Source organism: Plecotus auritus (assembly GCF_963455305.1).
Source record: "Plecotus auritus genome assembly, chromosome: 4".
Taxonomy (NCBI): Eukaryota; Metazoa; Chordata; class Mammalia; order Chiroptera; family Vespertilionidae; genus Plecotus; species Plecotus auritus.
The window spans coordinates 142976977-143000016 of record NC_137775.1 but is presented as its reverse complement, the minus strand read 5'-3'; the positions used below and the strand labels follow the sequence as shown (position 1 = coordinate 143000016).

General features: G+C 44.7%; 2 protein-coding genes across 7 annotated transcripts in view; both read left to right on the top strand.

The window, feature by feature from the left end:
* Positions 1–14557, top strand: part of ZNF746 (zinc finger protein 746) — a 68638-nt gene extending 54081 nt beyond the window's left edge. For 4 of the 6 annotated variants that reach the window (XM_080665340.1, XM_080665339.1, XM_080665341.1 and 1 more), the window contains 6 exons: positions 265–564; positions 691–760; positions 1703–1816; positions 6482–6673; positions 7165–7290; positions 8659–14557. In XM_080665340.1, coding sequence (XP_080521466.1) covers positions 265–564; positions 691–760; positions 1703–1816; positions 6482–6673; positions 7165–7290; positions 8659–9719 — 1863 coding nt within the window. In that variant the 3' untranslated portion in view covers positions 9720–14557. The remainder of the gene's footprint in view (positions 1–264; positions 565–690; positions 761–1702; positions 1817–6481; positions 6674–7164; positions 7291–8658) is intronic. The other 2 variants (XM_080665342.1, XM_080665344.1) reach the window with 1 other exon arrangement.
* Positions 14558–22767: 8210 nt separating this feature from the next.
* Positions 22768–23040, top strand: part of ZNF777 (zinc finger protein 777) — a 30312-nt gene continuing 30039 nt past the window's right edge. The window contains exon 1 of the mRNA XM_080665338.1: positions 22768–23018. The gene's annotated coding sequence lies outside the window, so the exon portion shown is untranslated. The remainder of the gene's footprint in view (positions 23019–23040) is intronic.

Below are 23040 nucleotides of genomic sequence, written 5' to 3'. Positions count from 1 at the left end.
TATAGGGAAGTGAATGCTATCATAGGGGTCTGCATGGCATGCTGCAGAGGCCTGGAGGGACGGCAGCCACCCAGACTTGGGTGATGCGTAAGACACCCAGAGGAGGTGATAATTAGACTGAAACCTGGCATGTGGCCCAGGGCATCCCCACTTTTCACATATGGGTTCCCACCCCTATTCCAGCTCCCTCACACTTAAGACATCTGGGCTCACAGAACACGACTGGTGGAATGATCAATGCTGGTCTCTCTTTGTTTCTGGAAGATTTCTCCCTGGACAATGGCAGCTACCATTCAGGCAATGGAGAGGAAGATCGAATCGCAGGCTGCCCGCTTGCTCTCCCTAGAAGGGCGAACAGGGATGGCCGAGAAGAAGTTGGCCGACTGTGAGAAGACGACCTTGGAGTTTGGGAACCAGCTGGAGGGCAAGTGGGCCGTGCTGGGGACCCTGCTGCAGGAGTACGGGCTGCTGCAGAGGCGGCTGGAGAACATGGAGAACCTGCTGAGGAACAGGAACTTCTGGGTCCTGCGGCTGCCCCCAGGCAGCAAGGGGGAAGCCCCCAAGGTAACCTGGGCACCTGGGGTGGGACAGCCCTAGGGGCTGTGTCTAGAAACGTGGGTGGGCGTGCATGACACCTGTGGTTCCTGATGCCCATGACTTTTGATGACATGGCTGTCTTTCTCCGAGCAGCTGGATGAATGGCAGAAGGAGTTGTACAAGCACATGATGAGGGGCAACTACGAGACACTGGTCTCCCTGGGTAAGGCCTGATAGTCATTTCTCTGTTCAGTATTATTTGGGGGAGTCCTCAGATCGCTCTTTTCATGCTGGTGGGTTTTATCACAAGGATATATAAATTACTGGAAACTTTTACCATGCAAAGAGTTATCTCTCTTCATCCTAAAGATGAGTGCTGGTTGACTGAGTTGTAAGGTCCCTTCCACCTGGCAAAATTCACAGGATACCAGACTGAGGTGGAGTGGCCCCTCCCCTAACCAGGGGTGGAGCATGGCTGTTTCTCTTCCCCTGCTGAGGCTTAGAGAAGGCGCCTACCGCTGAGCTCCAGTGTCTGATCCACCCACATTTGAGAAAGGCTTTCTCTTACTGAGAGATGTGGCCTTGACTGTGACAGTCCTCTGGGTCAGTGGAGAATGTGAGCAGACCATGCTTCTTGCAGCCAGTGCTGTCTTCATGCTCGAGACTTTGCTCCCCCAGACCCTGGGGCTGCTGCCACTCTCCTCATGTGATACCCCAGAAGGGCTGGGCTCTTTCTTCCTAGGTTTATTTCTTCTCGGGATGTTTCTGTGACCCCAGATCTGGAGGCAGTGAGCATCCTTTGTGAGGATGGAACAGGTGAAGGTGTGATGTTATATTTCAGTTTGCAAAAATGTACCGCTTCTTAATGTGGAGACTATACCAGAGTTTCTTCACCTAGGCACTGTGGCATTTGGGGCCAGATGATTCTGTGTGGTGGGGCAGCAGCATCCTGACCTCCACTCACAAGGTGCACCTCTTCTCCAGCCCTCAGTCCTGACAACCAAAAATGTCTCCCTGGGAATAGAATTCTTGCTTGTGGTTGAGAACACTGCTCTGTGTCAGTCAGGAAATTTAGTTTCTTGGCTGTTCTGGGTTTCCCAGGCTGCCTATTCCCAGCTCTGAATGGAACCACGTGGCAAAAGCTAACCTTTATGTCTTTCCTCAGACTACGCTATCTCCAAACCCGAGGTCCTCTCCCAGACGGAGCAAGGGAAGGAGCCGTGTGGCTGGCGCCGCACAGCCCCCAAGGTTCCAGATGTTCCTGTGGACCCAAGTCCAGGTGAGGAGCTGGGTGGGGGCCAGGGAGATGCCGGGCAATCTGATGGAAACAGAGGAGTAAAGGGCCAGAGAGGGCATGGCCTTTAAGTTTTGTTTTGTAGTTGAGTTATGACCTATACCCTATTCAGCTAACACTCGGGAATACGTCCGAGCGTGGAAACGGACAGCAAACCCAGACTTTTAGGAAAGAAACAGAACCAGTGGCACTGAATTAGTAAAAATGAAGGAAGGACATTGATAGGGAAGGTAGGCGTCTATTAAAGACAACATTTAGTTTCATGAAGAGTCAGCCTCTCCATCCAAGAACCACATCTCATTGAAATTCATTAGTTGTCACAGAACATTAACCCATTAGCCACATATTAACCACACGTTTGCTATGATTTAGTACCACAGGTTGATTTAAGGAGAATCTGAATACCAGGTATCGCTGTCTCAGATTTTCCTGGAGCCAGTCAGCACCTTTGGAAGTTAAGGAAAGGACGGGTGGGTGTGTGAGTCAAGCCACATGACGGAAGTGAAGCCTGGCGGGGCTGTGGGGTAAATGACCGTCTGTCCCTTGACCAGGGAGACCCGCCTCCTCCTCGTCTGTCCCCCGTGCCTGGGCTTCCCTTTCTTCCGTTCATCTGGGTTACTAAAGAGTCTTACTGTGTGTAATTTGTGGTGACTGAAATGTGTCTGCTGTGTTTGCTGTTTCATCGCAACTACACTTTCACTTTTCCAAGGGCAGATGGTGTACAGAACCAGCTACACCGTCAGTGGTCAGAGCATTCACTTGTTTAGGTGCCTAGGACAGCCTGAAAGCTAGAGGACAAAATGACAGAAAGAGGGTTATGACATAGGATCTTGCAGTTTCTTAGTCTGGGTGGGAGGTTCACAGTGGGCTTGTTTTATTACATTTATAACGTGAATGGTTTCTATACCATCGTTAATAAGAGTGAAAGGGGACCTGGGAATATGGTGGCTGCTGGTAAGACCCCCACATGCCCTGACCTCTATTTTATGCCTTGAGCATGTCATCGAGAATTGTGTATGGCCTTAATCCCCACCCGCCCCTGTCCAAGACCAGACCCCACTCACTCATCTCCTCTGGGCTTGGTGCAGCCCCTGTCAGACCTCCTCTCCAACTTCTCTCCAGCTCTAACTCTGCCGTGCTTTGTGGAACTCGGTCCTCAGCAAGACCTCCAACCCTCAGGCTCTTCCTGAGTGTTCCTGCCTCACTGTCCTTCCTCAGATGAGACCTGGGTCCCTGCGGGCACGGTGTCCTCTGCAGCTTCCCCTTTCCCACATCCCTCCACCCCCAACTTGGCAGGGGCTGCTCTGTACCAGGCTTCCCCCTGCCCCCTTGAATTACATGCTTCCTGTCTCTCCACCACCTTTTGCAGTGGGGGATCAGGACCCCAGTTCTTTCTCACGAGCATTTTGGGTCTTCTTTCCCTGTGCTCTTTCAGGTAAACTTTCAAATTACCTTATCAAGTTCCATGAAAATCCAGATGGGATTATGGTTGGAGTTGTATTCATTCTATTAATCATTTTGGGTAGAATTGGCCCCTTTACTGAGGCTTGTTATCTGTGAATATTATAAATCTCTCCATATAATTCATCTGTAATGCCTCGATGAAGTTTTGTTATTTTCTCCAAAAAAAGTCTTGAACATTTCTTTGTTAGATAGAGTCCTAGGTTTCTTTCTTTTTTTTTTTTTTTTTAGTCACTATTGTCATGGGTACCTTCCTTAACTTGCATTTTCTGTTTGTTGTTCATATGGACTGGGGGTTTGGGGCAGGAACATCCCTTTCCCAGTACATTTTTTTGTGTAGCTGGGGCTGTTATGTAACACTCCCCTCTGCCCCATTAGGCACCCCACCAGAGGTCCCACCAGGGACATATATGGTTGGAGAGTTTGGGAGCAAGGGTTGGGCAGCTGGCTGTCCCGGGGACAGGTGGTCTCTGTTGCTCTGCTGGGGACAGCCTCCCTGACCAAGTGGTCTAGCAGGTGGCTTCCTGATTCTAGGGTCAGTATAAGAACCCCTCTCACCCACAGATAAAAGCGGCATCCTCAGTTATCAGTGATAAAAATAGTTTACCCTCACCTGCCTTCCTCTTTTTTGTTTTACATCTCTGTTAAAATTCATGACAGAGGAGGGAGATAGAAAAGGGAAAAGGGGGGATAAATGGTGATGGAAGGAGACTTGACTTGGGATAGTGAACCTACAATACTATATACACATGATGTGTTATAGACTTGTACAACTGAAACCTATATAATTTTATCAACCAATGTAATCCCAATAAATTCAATAAAAAAAGGAAAAAAATGATCCATAACAGAAAGAAAAATGGTCATTGATGGGCTCCCTTAAAACTCCAGTAGTGCACAAAAATCCATTTTCTTTCATTTATTGTTATTTCTGTCTAGGAACCTTGATAAATTTTTCATTAATGCTAATAAGTTTTCTAATTATCTGATCATTCTCAAATATTTTGAAGAGATGATCATATGAGTGAGGAGAATTTTTTGTTTCTTTTCAAATCTTTATGATTTTTCTCATTTTCTTTTTTTTTTTAAATATATTTTTATTGATTTCAGAGAGGAAGGGAGAGGGATAGAGAGATAGAAACATCAATGATGAGAGAAAATAATTGATTGGTTGCCTCCTGCACACCCCCGCCTGGGGATTGAGCCCACAACCTGGGCATGTGCCCTGACTGGGAATCAAACTGTGACCTCCTGGTTCATAGGTCAACACTCAACCACTGAGCCACTTGGGCCAGGCTCCTTGGTACCTTTTAAGATTTTGTCTTTACTGTTATTCCATTTTACAGAAAATTGTCAAGATAAATATTTTTTAATTTCTACTTAGGAATTGGCGTGTCCCTTCAAACTGTGGGCTCGTTACCTTCAATTTGGGAATATTCTCAATCATTATTTCTTTACGTATTCCTCTTTACTCATTTCTCTATTCTCTCCTTGGATTTCCCAGTGTGTGTGGAACTTCTCATTCTGTACTCCATGTATCTTATTTCTCTATCTTTTTTTCTTTTTTTTTTTTAATCTCTCAATGGAGTGCTGTGGATTATTTCCACAGAACCATCTTCCAACTCACCAGTCTTCTCTCTAGCTATGTTCAGTCTATTGTTAAGCCATCCATTGTGTTTTTCATTATTTTGTCATTTCTATAATGTCAAATATATTTAGTTTTTTTTCAAATCTGCCTTTTAAAAAATGGTTTCCTTTTCTTGCCCTAGAGATTCTGTTCCTTCCTTTATTTCTTTGAATATTTATTTATTTATTTAATTTTTTTTAAAAAAATATATTTTATTGATTTTTTACAGAGAGGAAGGGAGAGGGATAGAGAGTTAGAAACATTGATGAGAGAGAAACATCGATCAGCTGCCTCCTGCACACCCCCTACTGGGGACGTGCCGGCAACCAAGGTACATGCCCTTGACCGGAATCGAACCTGGGACCCTTCAGTCCGCAGGCTGACGCTCTATCCACTAAGCCAAACCGGTTTTGGCTCTTTGAATATTTTAGATATACTTATATTACTGTATCTTTCAGCTTATTCTTTTTTCTGTAGTTCTTGGAAGTGAATTCTGCAGTAACTCATGCCATTTGGTTCCTTTTCTGGTTTGTAAGTTTAGTTTTTTATTTTTTTTTTTTATTTTTTATTTTTAAATATATTTTATTGATTTTTTACAGAGAGTAAGGGAGAGTGATAGAGAGCTAGAAACATTGATGAGAGAGAAACATCGACCAGCTGCCTCCTGCACACCTCCCACTGGGGATGTGCCCGCAACCAAGGTACATGCCCTTGACCGGAATCGAACCCGGGACCCTTCAGTCCGCAGGCTGACGCTCTATCCACTGAGCCAAACCGGTTTCGGCTGTAAGTTTAGTTTTTTAATAAGGACCCTTGTGGGGCAGGTTTGCATTTACCTGTGCTGGGCCTCCTGGTTGCCATGGTTCTCAGTCAATCTTTCTGTGAATTTCGCAGGTTAGGGTCTCTACATCGTATGGGTAGTATGAATTCAGTGTGGGCATGGGATTCTGATTTTTTATGGGTGGCTTTCCCACCTGTGACCCTGGACAAGAGGGCAGCTTCCTTATAGGCCCCTCAGATGGAGTTTTCCTGGTCCCTGTCTTACAGCTGGGACAGAGTCTTATGGCTCCTGGCTTCACGCAGACAGCTCATCTTTGCTCTTGCCTCACTTGAACATCAAAGCCCCAACCCTTAAGGCTTGCATTTTGTCCCAGCAATTTCCTGGGTCACTTGGCTCCCACTCAGACTCTTGATTTCACTTTGTATTTGTCCTTATTCTCATATCTAGGATCTTTTTCTTTATGCTCACTTAAATACCTGTGTGTGTTTGAGAGCAGGACCTCCGCAGACCGGCTCAGTCTTTCCCATGTACCAGTGGTCTAGCCCTGAGAATGTGTTGGTGTGTTCCTCATCCTTTCCCACCCGCCCCATGTGCTCAGTGCCATGTGCTCAATGCCATGCTTTGCTCGGGAGCCCTTGCAGGCCCTGTTTGTCCTTCTTTCCCTTTCTACCAGGCTCTCATGCTGTGTGACCCTTGAGAGGTCCATTTCCTTGCCCGGCTGTGTGTCCACCTCAGGACCAGGTGGCTCTGAAGCTGTGCTCACACACTCTCCCTTTCTTAGGCTCGGGAGCCCCGGTTCCTGCCCCTGACCTCTTAATGCAGATCAAGCAAGAGGGCGAGCTCCAGCTCCAGGAGCAGCAGGCTCTAGGGGTAGAAGCGTGGGCAGCCGGACAGCCAGATATCGGAGAGGAGCCATGGGGCCTCAGCCAGCTGGATTCCGGAGCAGGAGACGTCTCTACAGATGCTGCTTCTGGTGAGTGGCTCAGACTGGGAGCAGATACCAGGAATGAGAGGCAGAGCCCAGGGCAGGCCTTGGGGTAAGGAGTTACTGGAAGCCACATTATGGGAACTATGGGCTCAAACATCTGGCCTGACTAGCTTAGAAGTTTTATGACAGGACCAGCACTAAAGGACACCTTGGGCACCTCTGGGTTTGGTGAAGCTCTTGCCCTGGTATTTCTCTGCCTCATTTCATCAGCTGCACTTTTCTTGCTCCCAGCATTGGGCATTTAAGGCACCCATTGCCTTATATTAAGGAGGGGCTATATGAAATAAGTCGGTGACCTGTGAGCCTCCCAGTGCCTCCAAGAGGGGAGCAAAAGAAACCTGGGTTCAGGAGCAGTGGGACAGTTATGCTCATGCAGCATGCCCGGGGTGGGGTCTCAGGGTCTATTCTTCCTATCCTGTGGGGTTTTCCTGCTGCTTCTGTTCTCTAACCCACAGGCTCTGATCTCTTCATTGCAGGCGTCCACTCCAACTTCTCAACCACTATCCCACCTACTTCCTGGCAGGCAGATCTCCCTCCCCACCACCCTTCCTCTGCATGTTCAGACGGGACCCTGAAGCTCAACACAGCGGCCTCCACAGAAGGTACAGGTGGCAGAGAGAAGGTGGGAAAGACTCATGTCTGCCCTGCAGGCTGCCTAAGCCCCGGCCTCCTTATTGATGAACTGCCCTGCCCTTTCAGCCAGCAGGTATTTAGGTATCTGTGATGTTAGGACCCAATGGTCTGTCTTTTATCTCTGTCCAGATTCTTAGGCTTGGACAGCCTGCCTTGAGCATGTCCATATTTCCAACCATTCTTTTCTCATGTTAACCAGTCAGTGCTCATAAGCCGATCCCTTGAGAGGATGCACCTCCTGCCCAGGCTCGGAACCTGCCTCCACTTCTTCTCTGGCAAAGAAAAAAACAAACCAAGCCAGAAGCACTTCTTGGATATCGGCACTACCAAAGACAAGTGTCCAAAGGCCAGAACTGGGAAGAAAACTTCCAAATTTATGTGTTATTTTTCTATTTATTTCTATTTTGTAGGCCTGTTAGGTGTTGCTTTATATTTTAGCACTCCAAAAATGTGCTAAAAGCCTAGATCCCTGATACAAAACTTCAGGAAATGAAATTCAAATACATTTACATCAAATCACATTTTTACTGTTTTACTAATATTTTTATTATTAGCTAGCTGGCCACATTTATTGGATGCTTGCTGCATGCCAAATCGCATGCAAGGTGTCTTTAGACATGTTATCTGGTAACCCTCATACAGCCCTATGACTAGGGTGTTCACAGATGTGCTGTTGGTTAAGAAATTATCCTGCAGCCGTGGCCAGGTGGCTCAGTTGGTTGGAGCAACGTCTGGTACACCACCAATATTTTTTAAAAAGGTTGTGGGTTTGATTTCCAGTAAGGGTACATACCTAGGTTGTGGGTTTGATCCTTAAGGCAGGCACGGAGGGCAATGGATCAATGTTTCTTTCACACATTGATGTTTCTCTCTCTCTAAATCAATACAAACATATCCTTAGGTGAGGATTTTTTTAAAATCATCCTGCAGCCCACAGCTGGTCTGTGGGAAGCCGCAGAGCCACCTCAGATGATCCCCAACCCGGTGCCTTTGCCCCTCCGGTACATTGCCACTGGCGGTCAGAGTCCCTTCCTCAAGATAAATTCTTGATTAGTCTTAACAGCCAAAGTAGAAATGGAATCCGGTAAGCAGATGCGATGGTGTTTTTACTTGCAATGAAAGTACTAGCTAGTACAGGGGTAGCCTCATATGGGGTTTGAAGCAGCCTCATGACCACCTGGGGGCGCTCTGCTGAGCTGGATCCTGCGGCTTGGAAAGCAGGGCTCTGTGTGCTGGTAGGGGCGGAGGAGCTGCTGCATCTCCAGATGAAAGTATCAGATAATCACTCTAAGCCCAGGAGGGGACAGAATGATATCTGGTCTTTCTGTCTTTCTCAGCAGATGTAAAAATTGTGATAAAAACTGAAGTCCAGGAAGAGGAGGTGGTGGCCACACCAGTGCACCCTACTGACCTAGAGGCCCACGGGACCCTATTTGGACCAGGCCAAGCCACAAGGTTTTTCCCTAGTCCTGTCCAGGAAGGCGCCTGGGAGAGCCAGGGCAGCTCCTTCCCCAGCCAAGACCCTGTGCTGGGGCTCAGAGAGCCCACCCGGCCTGAACGGGACCTGGGAGACCCCAGCCCCGCCGTGGCCCAGGACGAGACCCCACCAGGGGACTGGCTCCTTGGGGGAGTCCGGTGGGGCTGGAATTTCAGGTGTAAACCTCCTGTGGGTCTGAACCCGAGGACTGGGCCTGAGGGGCTGCCCTATTCCTCCGCTGACAACGGAGAGGCTGTGCTGGACCCAGGCCAGGCCCCGAGACCCTTCAGTGACCCCTGTAAATACCCTGGCCGGACCAAAGGCTTTGGCCACAAGCCTGGCCTGAAGAAGCACCCGGCTGCGTCTCCCGGGGGACGGCCCTTCACCTGCGCTACGTGTGGGAAGAGCTTCCAGCTACAGGTGAGCCTGAGCGCACACCAGCGCAGCTGCGGGCAGCTGCCCGATGGGACGGCTGGGGCGGCAGGGGCTGCACGGGATGGAAGCGCCTTGCGGTGCGGGGAGTGTGGGCGCTGCTTCACACGGCCAGCTCACCTGATCCGGCACCGCATGCTGCACACGGGTGAGCGGCCCTTCCCCTGCACGGAGTGCGAGAAGCGCTTCACTGAGCGCTCCAAGCTCATCGACCACTACCGAACCCACACGGGTGTGCGGCCCTTCACCTGCACCGTCTGTGGCAAGAGCTTCATCCGCAAGGACCACCTCCGCAAGCACCAGCGCAACCACACGGCAGCAGGGGCCAAGGGTCCGGCCCGGGGCCAGCCGCTGCCTCCCCTCCCAGCCGCTCCCCCGGACCCCTTTAAGAGCCCTGCCTCCAAAGGACCCTTAGCCTCCACAGACCTTGTGACCGACTGGACTTGTGGCCTGAGTGTCCTGGGACCCACTGAGGGCGGGGACCTGTGAGGCACCCCAGGATGGCCAGAGTTGACTCAGCCTTCTGACCCTTGAGGGCCATGAGTGTAAAAAGCCCCGTTTCCAGATGTCCTCGGGGTGGTGGCCAACGCAGAGGCAGGAGTGGAGACTGGGAGACCAAATCCCCAAGTTGCTGAACTGATTGATCACTGGAAGAAGAGAAACTGTCAAACAAATACAGCTTCCACCTCTAAACAAAGTAGAACTCTTTGATTGTGAAACAGCACCATAGAATTTTAAGTAATTTAATTACAAAACTTTTTTAATTCTTGAAGCTGAAAAATAGTCATAGTACCAGTTTAAACTTTCTAGTATACTTTTGGTTTCTGGAGCGTGTTTATGTGGGCTATGCCCTTACCAAGTCTGACTTGAAGGTCGGCGGGCTGGGGACAGTGAGGAGGGACTGGGACCAGACCTCCCCTGGCCCCACTGACTCCTAGGGATGAGATGGTCTTAGCACGAAGTCCTGGGGACTTGAGACCCTGCTCTGCCCTGGGCTGGGCCTGGGGCTCCAAGCCTCCTGGGACCTGAGACCAGCTAGGTGTTGTGGAACTCCAGCCTCATCTCAGCAGGCAGAAGGACTCGTCCCCAGAGCAGCCACCTTGCCTCTCTACCTGAAAAGGCCCCCCAACAGTGCTGGCCCTACTGTGTATTTCCCTGTTAGGGGCCACTGGCCATCCCTATCAGACTCCTCGGCTGCCAACCCCACCTGGAGCTGCTTTTTCCACTCTAGCACAATGCTTCTGTGTCCTTTGTGTAGTGTTTTTTCATTGTCAAAATTCTTTCACATCATATCTCATTTGATTGTTACTGTGACTTTGTGAAACATGCAAGGCAAGTCTTTTTGTTAGAGATGAGAAATAATTAACTCAAAGGGGATACATCTCAGCCTTGCACCATGGGGCTGGGCTAATGGGGTGGGGGGGGGCAGCAGTTGGGAAAAGCCTCAGGTTAGACATGGCTTATCCTCCCAGTTCAGTTTGGGGAAAGAAAACTGTTTTTTGCCCTCTCAGATGATGTCCCACATGTGCATGAGCAAAACCATCAGGCCTCAGGCTTTAGCTGAGCCCAGGTCCCCCTGGTGTGTGCACTCCCAGCAAGTTCCGAGAGGCTGGGTATGGTTGATGCTCCTCTACTGACATCCTAACAGTGGAATTGGACATGGGCCCAGGTTTCTTAATTCTACCACAGTGCTGTCCCCAAGTAATCATTCCTGTTTTTTTGAAGCCGCCTCTGGATCCCTTATCCCCTGACAAAGGAGAGACCAGGGCTGCTATTCACTCAGCTTCCCCCATGTGTACTTTTGTTAGGCGATAGACTAGTTAAGAAAATTGTTTCTCTGTACTGTATATTTTGTACCTGTTTACACCTCTAATTGATATAACTGATATTTTGAAAAACACATGAAGAGGAAATGCCCTGTTAAAATAAAACCTAACCAGCACTGAGGTGGTTTGGTGGGTTTCATTCTTAGATCTGCATCTCTGGTGCTGATGCCTCTAAACATGGCCCCCCAAGGCTGTGTGGTCAGCTCCCCAGGCACTTGGTCACCTTGAACCCAGGGAAGTGACAGTGCCTAAAAGCTATGAATGGAAGATTCTGGAGACATTTGGAGGGGAAATCAAAACACATCCTGTCACTTTGCTTCAGAAGATCATCACGGTTTATGTAATTTAGTCTTACGTAATTTGATATGATGCACATGAGGACAGGAAGGTCAGGAGAAAAAGTGCAGAACATCAAAGCAAAGCTGATGCCGGATGTTTTCTCTGCATCTTCTGGCTCAGCCAAGGCGAGGAAAGGATGGGCAATGCCTATAGTTGTGTCAGAGTTAAGTCCACCCCATGGCATTAGACCCAAACTGACATCCATGTTCCCACCAACCAGAGGTAACAGTTATCTCATGTTTTCATCTCTACCACCAGCCCCCTTCCCAGTCCTCATGCCTTCTCTCCCTCTTGCCCCTGTTCTCTGCATGCAGGAAACTTCATGCAGAACCCCCAACCACTTAGTGGTTCACTAGATGGATGACTTGGAAGCTTCTGGCTCAGCTGCACTCTTCAAGACAATATGAGAGGAGAGGGTTTAGATGAGGGAGGGTGCTGAGTTGAGTTTCAGACATCCAAAAGGGGGTTCCCAATCAGTAGTTAGGGAGACCACCAGTGGCGGGGACCCAACACTTTACAAACTCCTGGGAACTCTCGCTCTGAACCCATTGCTCTGAAGCATCCTCTTTAGGCCATAGCACAGTAATCCCTTCCTATGTTAGTCTTCTGTTGCTGCTGTGACAAATTGTCACAGACTTCGTGGCTAAAGCCAACATAGACTTACCCGACAGTTCTGGAGGTAAGAGGCCAAAATGAGTCTCATGGAGCTAAAATCAAGATGTCAGCTGGGCTGGTTCTTCTGGAGAGTCCAGAGGACAATCTCTCCTTACCCCTTTCAACTTGCAGAGGCGCTTGCATTTTAGCACAGGCAGGACAACTCTTGCATCTCACCCTCTAGGTGAACTGAATTGCCTGCCCTTCCTGAGCGCCATGCTGTTCCATGTGTCTGCACATTGTTCCTGCTGCATACAGTGTCTCCCTTTCCCTCACCCCCAGCCATCTGGTGTATTTCTTACCCTCAGGTCTTGGCTTAGTGTCCCCCAGCTGTGCCCAGTCTCTGCAGGTAGAACTGATGCCTCCCATGTTTCTCTATGGACCCTTGCTCAGACTCCTTCTGTTAGCTTGTTAGACTCTCCCTGACTTTGTATATAACATGTTCCTGGAAATGTGTATAAAGGTGTATGTACAAAATGAGACAATGGACTCATAGACCACAGGAAGGCTTTATTCCCTGACAGCTATAAAAAGAAGTTCCTCATCTGGTATAATTGTCAAACTCCTTTAAACCCTGAGTATTGTACAATCTATACATGATTCCTTAAAAATATTAAAAGCACAATTTACTAGTAGACAATAAATATATGCAATTTATGTCTTTAAAAAAATTTGGTCAAAAGTAAAAAATGGGTGTTCTCCCTCCAGGGAGCACACCCATGCCATTCCCTTCCCCCTATGCTCCCTCCCCTTGGCACGTGTCCCCTAACCTCTAAAGGCAGTGGTCGCCAACCTTTTGGACCTCACAGACCACCAGTGGTCTGCGGACCACCGGTTGGCAACTGCTGCTCTAAGGGACCCTACAAGACTTGCAACCAGGGGAGCAATGGGCAGCAGCAGCTCATCCCAGGCTAATCCTCTAAACCTGTCTCCAAGGCCTCCTCTTCCCCTTTTCTCTGACTTCCCAGTGAGCTAAGGCAGCCCAGCGTAGGCTCTCCTGTTGCTTCTTCTATGCCCTTCCTTGTTTCACTGCCCTAGTATGTTTTTGTTGTGGTCAATAAATTCCTGCTTTTCTACAAAAAAAAGTTTAAAAAATGCACATACCATGAATTGTATACCCTGAACACACTCCTGATATAAACATTTGGAAGTTCCAAATGGGATATAACTTAATATTAAATATAGAGCTAAAATATAAAGTAATACAGGAAAATCCTCGTGTGCCAGAAATGACAAAACTAAACACCCACTGTAAACATTCGAGGAGATGCTGTACCTACCTGATGTGGGGTGAGGAGTTGGAACTGACACCTCCAAATAAAGTCTCTTGAAGGCTTTGTCTTCAGAAAATACATAGTTGAGTAAAAATGCATCCCAATACCAAAAGATGTATCCTCAGGAAGTAGATGATGAAACAAAAGTACAAGAGGTTTATTGGGGAATAATGACTATGAAAGGTAAAAGGGGGAAGCAGGATTTTGCATGCAAAGTCTCAGAACAGGATATAGATCCAACATCTGTGAAAGGAAGCAGGTTCAGGCAGCAGGAACAGAACATGAGCATCTCTGACAAAGTTTTAACCAACCAAACACAGGGTTCTAGAGCAAATATTGCCTGGTAGAGGAGTCTTGTGCAGGACAGAAATGACCAGGCCCTATGATCACCCACTTAGGGCTGGGGCTGCCCAAGAAAACTGTGGTTTTACCTTAAAAGCCAAGGCATTTCTCTGGTTGGGATGGCTCAGCAGCCAATCAATGTTTCTCACATCGATGATATTTCTCTCTCCTTCTTCTCTCTAAAAAAAAAATCAATGAAAACATTTTTTTAAAGCCAAAGCATTTCCTGAAGGAAAATAATAACTGGAACAGTCAGTTGAATCACTCCTGCAGCTGAATGATAAGTTCTTGAATAGAGATCTGAGTGGCATAACTCCATAGCTGGGCTCTGGGTGATGGTAGTAGATGGGGCAGTATCTTTCTTGAAAATCTAAAACCACAACTATTGCCTCATGGAGTTTGGGATTCAAATTTACATCCCACAGGGCTGATAAATTGACATAAGAACTGGAGTTGGGCCAATGACAGCACTTGAGGTTTCTGCCTGAAGGGAACTCAGAAACAGGAGGAACTACCCCACAATTCAGACCACAAACCTGGCTCAATATAAGCTCACAATTAAAATGTTAAACCCGCAAGGAAACAGTCCACCATTAGTGAGAACACAACAGACAGCAGGATCAAAAAACCAGGAAGTTGAGCCTGGCCTGTGTGGCTCAGTGGTTGAGCATCAACATATGAATCAGTTCACAATTCAATTCCAAGATCAATGATTCTTTCTCATCATTGCTGTTTCTGTCTCCCTCTCCCTTCTTCTCTGAAAATCAATAAAAATATATATTTTTTTAAAAACACAAGAAGTTGAACTTATATCAATATAATCCAAAATAGAACATAAACATGATTAGTTTCATAAGGCATATGAAACTAATATGCATGCATATTAGCATAATCAATGGACACAGACACTGGGGTGGAGGAGGCTTGTCTAGGGTGGGAATAGCTGTGGGGGGGGTCAATTGGGGAAAAGGAGACATGTAAAACTTTAGACAAAAATAATGGCAGAAAGTGGAAGAAGCATGGAAAGGCATTGTAAATACAAATCACCAAACCTTAAGAAAAATCAAGTTACTATTATAAAGAAATATTTGAAAACAGAATTTCTAAAAATAAAACATATAGTCACTGAAATTTTAAAAAACTCAATGAGTTGGATAAACAGCAGACCAAGACACAGCTGAGAAGAATTAGTTAAATAAAAGATAGATGAGGAAAGTACACAGAATGAAAGACACAGAGAGAAAAATGATGGATGGAAACATATATTAAGAGCACAGACTACACACATCTACAATACATCGCATCAGATTTTCTCATCTACACTGCTGGTGGAAATGAAAAATGGCAGCCACTTTAGAATTCTGGCAGTTCCTCTAATGATTAAACATAGAGTGGCCATACAATCCAGCAATCCTATATAATAAAAGCCTATACATCCACACAATGGAATACTACGCTGCTATAAAAAAGAAGTAACTTTTACCATTTGCAACAGCATGGGTGGAACTGGAGAGCATTATGCTAAGCAAAATAAGCCAGGCAGAGAAAGATAAATATCAATGATTTCACTCATATGTGGGACATAATGATCAACATAATTTGATGAACAAAAATAGATCCAGAGACAAATGGCAGGGGAGGTGGGGGAGTTAGAGAGCAACCAAAGGACTTGTATGCATGCATATTAGCATAATCAATGGACACAGACACTGGGGTGGTGGAGGCTTGTCTAGGATGGGAATAGCTGTGGGGGGGGTCACTTGGGGAAAAGGACACATATGTAAAACTTTAGACCAAAAAAAAAAAAAGAACTGATCACATTTACACAGAAAAAATAAATAAAAGCCTAATATGCTAAGTGTCCGGTTGTTGGGTCAGCCATTCAACCAATCAAAGCGTAATATGCTAATGACATGCTAAGGCCACTCACTATGACATGCACTGACCACCAGGGGGCAGAAAGTCAGCCAGGTACTATGATATGCACTGACCACCGGAGTGCAGATGCTCCGACTGGTAGGTTAGCTTGCTTCTGAAGTCTGGCCCATCAGGACTGAGCGAGACGGGCTGGACACGCCGTGGAGCCCTCCTGCAATCTCTCCCCAGCTGGCCAACATCCAGTGTCCCTCCCTGGCCCTGATAGTGCACCGGTGGGGTCCCTTGGCCTGGCCTGCGCCCTCTCACAATCCAGGCAGAGGGACCCTCCCCAAGTGCATGAATTTCATGCACCAGGCTTCTAGTTTCACTGTAAAATATTTGAAAGCAGGTATGCAAATATTCGTACATGACTGTTCATAGCAGTACTAGCCACAATAGACAAAAGGTGGAGACAGCCCAAAAGTCCATCAACTAACAAATGGGTAAATAAAATGTGGTATAGCCATATGATGGAATATTATTTGACCATAAAAAATGATTGAACAACTAATACATGCTACAACATGGATGGATCTAGAAACTATTATGCTAAGTGAAAGAAGCTAATCACAAAAGACCACATGATATATAACTCCATTCATACAAATGTCCACAATCAGTAAATTGATAAAAACAGAAAGTATATTAGTGGTTGCATAGGGCTGGTGGTGGAGAATATTAGGAGTAGGGATAACTAAAACATATAGGGTTTCTTTTTGAGATAATAAGCGTTCTAAAATGGACTGTGCTAATGGTTGCACATATCGGTGAATAAAAACCATTGAATTGTACATTTTAGATGACTTGTATTTGTGTGAATTATATCTAAATAAAACTTTTATTAAAAAGAAAATAAAGAATAGCTGACAATATTCAATAATTGATAAAAGACATCAAAATAAAATCCTCAAATTCAAGAGAAAAAGACTGACATCAAAGGAAAAGATATTAACCCTGGATGGGTGGCTCAGTTGGTTGGAGTGTTGTCCTGTGGTTCAGTTCTGGTCAGGGCACATTCCTGGATTGCCGGTTTGATTCCCCCTCAGGGCACATGCAGGAGGCAGCTGATGGATGTTTCTCTCTCACATCGATGTTTCTCTCTTTCTCTCTCACTTCCTCTCTCTTAAAAAATAAATAATAATCAATGAAAACATGTCCTCAGGTGAGGATTAAAAAAAAACTTTTTAAAAAGGTAAAAGCTATTAGATTGACAATAGACTTCTATGATAAAAAATCCAAGTCAGAAGACAGTGGACTAACACCTAGAAAGTGGTGAGGGAAAATAACTCAACCTCAATTTTATACCCTGATCAATTATCATATACGAGCAAAACCAAATTTTCAGAAAATAAAAATTGAGAATGTACCATTCACTGAAAAACTACTGAGGACTATCCTTTGGGAAGAAGAAAGAACGTAAGGAGACTAGTTAGTAAAAAAAATTTAGTGAACATGGGTAAATCTCTCACATGTGTTGACTTTATATGACAATAAAAACAAATTTGGGTGGACACAACAAAATTGAACTAAAATACTGGACAATAATAACATGTAAGAGGGATGGAGCATGATGTCAATGAAAGCATCTTATGAACCTTGTGATTTCAAGGGATGGGCAGATATATCAATTCCATTTAAACTTTGTAACTCAAATACATTTAAAATGTTCATCATAGCGCCCAGCCGGTGTGGTTCAGTTGTTGAGCATTGACCTATGAAACAGAAGGTCACAGTTCAATTCCAGGTTGTGGCACATGCCTGGGCTGCAGGCTCGAACCCCAGTGTGGGGCATGCAGGAGGCAGCCGATCAATGATTCTCTTCTCATCACTGATGTTTCTATCTCTCTCTCCCTCTCCCTTCCTCTCTAAAATCAATAAAAATATATTTTAAAAACAAAAATAAAATATATTAAAAAATAAATAAACAAAATGTTCATCATAGCTGCTAAAGGAACAGAAGCAGCAAAACTCACAGCAGAGGGAGAAAAGGTGAATAAAGAAAACTTGATTAATGCTGAAACCGGTTTGGCTCAGCGGATAGAGCGTCGGCCTGCGGACTGAAGGGTCCCAGGTTCGATTCCGGTCAAGGGCATGTACCTTGGTTGCAGGCACATCCCCAGTGGGAGGTGTGCAGGAGGCAGCTGATCGATGTTTCTCTCTCATCGATGTTTCTAGTTCTCTATCCCTCTCCCTTCCTCTATGTAAAATATCAATAAAATATATTTTTTTAAAAAAAGAAAACTTGATTAATCTAATAGAAGTAGGAAAATAGGGAAAGGAGCAAAGAAAAGAAGCAAAATAAAATAGAAAAAATCCAAATATATCTACATTCACCATAAATGGGAAGAAAATAAGCTCTCCAGTCAAAAACAAATGGTCAGATTATAAAACTGACAAATCCAGCTCTACACTTTGAGTTTTAGTGAGAAACATTAGGTTATGATGATGGTTGCACAACTTTGAACACACTAAAACCACTGAATTGTACACTTTAAATGGATGGCTTATGCTACTTGAATTATATCTTAGTAAAGATGTAATTTAATAAAAGCCTAAAAATTTCTAGATTAAAGACGTGTGAAGAAGGGAAACTGTACAGGTTGTATAATAAAATGTTGAGGACTATCCTTAAGGTACTAGGGGAGGGAAGAAAACAAACACTAAGAGACAGAAAATTTTAAAACCCTAAAAGGAAAAGTACTAGATTTGATTGTATTTAAAATATAAATTTTGGTGCAACACCTACCATGAAAGATCTTGAGATAGTTGGGAGCAGATTTTTGGTCATGTGTATAATTATGCAGATTATAACACTAAGAAATATCAAATATAAGCTAACACTAGCACAAGGGTGGAGGATAACCTGTTGTAAGGTTAATGCACAACAGATGAAGTGGTAGAATTTGTGTGAAGTAGGCTGTTAAAAATTAAAGATGTATATTGTAAAACTTAGGGCAATCATTAAAAATTAGATATAATAAGTGAATGGCAAAAATATAGAATTACTTTAAAAATAATTTAAGCCCTGGCCAGTGTGGCTTATTTGGTTAGATGTCGTCTCATGCACAGAAAGGTTTTTAGTTGTATTCTCAATCAGGGCACATGCCCGTTTTTCGGGTTTAATCCCCGGCCAGAGGCGTGCAGGAGGCAGCTGATGGATGTTTCACTCTCATATCGATGTTTCTCTTTCTCTCCCTCTCCCTTCCTTTCTCTCTAAAAAATCAATTTAAAAATATTTTTAAAAACTAAATCAATTAATTCAAAATGGAACTCCCATTTGACCCAGTGATCCCACTTCTAGGAATATATCCCAAGAAACTAGAAACACCAATCAGAAAGGATATATGCACCCCTATGTTCATAGTAACACAATTTACAATAGCTAAGATTTGGAAACAGCTTAAGTGCCCATCAACAGATGAGAGAATTGAAAAACTGATACATCTATACGATGGAATACTACGCTGCTGTAAAAAAGAAGGAACTCTTACCATTTGTAACATCATGGATGGGTCTGGAGAACATTATGCTAAGCGAAATAAGCCAGTCAGAGTAAGATAAATATCACATGATCTCATTCATTTGTGGGATATAATGAACAACATAAACTGATGAACCAAAATAGAGTCAGAGAAAAAAAATATTTTAGGATATAATAGAAGTAATCCTGTTATTTGCAGATTTTTTAATATTTCCTACAACTTTTGTGATATTATACTATGTTAGTACAATTTTGGTAATATTATTATATTTAAAATCTTTTTTCTTAAAATATTATTTATTGCATGTAACTATTATACTAGTATTTTAAATAATTTTTCTTGAAATATTAATGTTTATTGCATGTAACATTATTATACTTAAAATCATTTTCTTGAAATATTAATGTTTATTACATGTAAAAATAAAATAAAATACATATGGAAAAAGACTAAATAAATAAATTAAAAATAGAACTCCCATTTGACCCAGTAATCCCACTCCTAGAAATATATCCCAAGAAAGCAGAAACACCAATCAGAAAGGACATATGTACCCCGATGTTCATAGCAGCACAATTTACAATAGCTAAGATTTGGAAACAGCCTAAGTGCCCATCAGCAGATGAGTGGATTAAAAAACTGTGGCACATCTACACAATGGAATACTACACTGCTGTAAAAAAGAAGGAAACTCTTACCATTTGCCACAGCATGGATGGAACTAGAGAGCATTATGCTAAGCAAATAAGCCAGTCGGAGAAAGATATCACAAGATCTCACTCATTTTTGAAACATAATGAACAACATAAACTAATGAACAAACATAGATCCAGAGACATAGAAGCATCGAACAGAATGTCTAACCTCAGAGAGAAGGCAGGGGATTGGGGGGTGGGGATGTAAGAGATAAACCAAAGGACTTGTATGCATGCATACTAGTATAATAACCCATGGACACAGACAGTAGGGGGGTGAGGACATGTGCTGGAGAGTGGGAACAGCCGGGAAGAGGTCAATGGGGGGAAAAAGGAGACATATGTAATACTTTAAACTATAAAGAATTTAAATTTAGCCCTAACCGGTTTGGCTCAGTGGATGAAGCGTCGGCCTGTGGACTGAAAGGTCCCAGGTTCGATTCCCGTCAAGGGCATGTACCTTGGTTGTGGGCACATCCCCAGTAGGGGGTGTGCAGAAGGCAGCTGATCGATGTTTCTCTCTCATAGATGTTTCTAACTCTCTATCCCTCTCCCTTCCTCTCTGTAAAAAATAAAGTATATTAAAAAAATAAATTTTAAAAAAGTCAGCTAGATATTTTTTATTGAAATTGGGCTGAATTTATCATCAATTTTAAAAAAAATAGACATCTTAACATATTGTCTCCCAATTTATAATGATGGCATTTACTTATCCTATTTGTATAGTTTTAGATTCTTGTAATGTTTGTATTTTTCAATACAAAGACCTTTGCACATATTTCACTATATTAATATCTAGTTATTTAATATTTTGGTGATGCTATTATAAGTAATGTTTTAAAATTTTATTTGTTAATTTTTCATTGCCAGTGTATAATGTATACTGGCTTTGTATCCTGAAGCTATGATAGATCCACTTTTTAGCTCTAATAAAATTTGTGTAGATTAAAAAAACAAAACAAACCTAAATAAAGTAATTTAAGAGCAGACAAAAAAAGGGGAGAGGAATTATCGAATATCTGTTTTTTTTTTTTTTTTAATATATTTTATTGATTTTTTACAGAGAGGAAGGGAGAGGGATAGAGAGCTAGAAACATCGATGAGAGAGAAACATCGACCAGCTGCCTCCTGCACACCCCCCACTGGGGACGTGCCCGCAACCAAGGTACATGCCCTTGACCGGAATCGAACCTGGGACCTCTCAGTCCGCAGGCTGACGCTCTATCCACTGAGCCAAACCGGTTTCGGCAAATTATCGAATATCTGGAACACATGGAAAACTACTAGTAAGATGGTAGAGTTAAATGCAATCACATCAGAAATCACATTAAGAATTTGATGATAAGATTAATATCCAGAATTTTTAAAAAACACCTGTAGCCCAGATGGTGTGGCTCAGCGGTTGAGCATCGACCTATGAACCAGGAGGTGACGGTTTGATTCCCAGGTTGCGGGCTCAATTCCCAACCTTGAGTGTGCAGGAGGCAGCCAATCAATGATTCTCTGTCATCACTGATGTTTGTATCTCTTCCTCTCTGAAATCAATAAAAATATATTTTTTAAAAATGAAAACACCTATAAATCACCCTGGCCCATGTGGTTAAGTGGTTAGAGCATAGGCTTGCACACCGAAGGATCTTGGGTTCAATTCCCAGTCAAGGACAGGTTGCAGGTTTGATTCCTGGGTCCAGTTGGGGCATGTGTGGAAAACAACCCATCGATGTGTCTCTCTCACATCAATGTTTCTCTCTCACACACACCCCCATTTCTTCCACTCTCTCTAAAAATCAATGGAAAAATATCCTCAAGTGAGGATTAACAAAAACAAAACAAAAAACACCTATAAACCTATAAGAAAGACTTCACAATAGAAATATTGACCAAGGATATGAAGAGGAAATTGAGGGGAAGAAACTGAATGCCTAGTAAATATGAAAAGATCTTCAGCTCTCTTAATGATCAGGGAAATACTAATATAGATACCAAGGAAAGTCACGAGCTATCATTTCACAGTCAGTGCTGGCAAGGCTTCTGGGTCTATAATCAGAGAGTGTTGGCAAAGATGTGAAAACAGGACCCCACCCAGGGCTGGTGGGAGTGTCACCAGGCACCAGCTTGCTGGTGAGCTGTGTGGTGAACCTAGGGAAGGTGGAGGTGCTCCTGTCACCCAGGGTGCTGCTGTGGTGTCTCTCCCAGAGCAACTATGTCACGGTGCACAGAGACACGCAGGCAGATGTTCCCAGCAGCAGGTCTGTTTTCATTCCCCTCAGGGGCATTGAAAGTAAACTGGAGTTTACTTATTCAATGAAATACTATATAGTGGTTAAAATGAACGAACCAGATATGCTTGTTTAAACATAATGTGTCTCAGAAACATGACAAATGAAGGGGGGGGGTGGGAGCAGATTTCAACAAGATATAGACTGAATTTCATCATTCACACAAAATTGTAAAATACCAATACTAATGGAATGCACTGTTTATTGATAGAGGGTAGGAAACGCAGCAAGACAAGTGCTAAGTTTGATCTCTGGGAAGAGAAGGGAAAGGGCTGGATGGCACTGGCCTTGTCTCTACCAGTAAGTTTCCATGTTTAAAGAGAGATCTGAGCCAAAAGCAGAGTCCTGCTCCTGTTGCCTTTCATGCAGGCTCCACACCTGACCTCCCTGGGGTCCCTAGGTGAACAAAAATATGTGAGTGAACCTGTCCAGGTAAAGGAGTCGCCAACTCCAAGCTCTACCATGGTTTGGGGGATACTGCTCATGTGTAGAAAGAGCATTCACACAAGGGACCTAGACTGCAGCTCATGGTAAACAAGTTACTTCCCACTCGGCCTCAGTTTCCTCCCACATGACGGGTCTGGCCCCGGCTGGCCCCATCACTCTATGATTCTCGGAATTCTGTCCTTTCAGGTCACAAACAACACTCGAGCATTTCGCTAAAGCACCCAACCCCCTGGCTACCCTTGGAACCACAGCCCGCTTCCCTGGAGCTTCCCTGGAACCCGGGCTGCACAGAGCTGGTCACATGAACTGGGGCTGTCTTTGGTGTGACGGGTTTCTTAGATCCCTTTGTGAGCGCAGGTTTGAAAGGGTTCTGGGTTTGAGAGGAGCAGGGGATCCGGCGGGGGGAAGGCTGTCGGAGCCAATCAAGCCGCCTCCAGACCCCACCACGTCGCCCGGGCTGCGCGCTCCTATTTTTCCTCTGCGTTCCCGCCTCCCGGTCTCGCCGTAGGGTGCCGGGCAGGCGAGGACCCCAGGTGAGAGGCCGGGGCCCGAGGG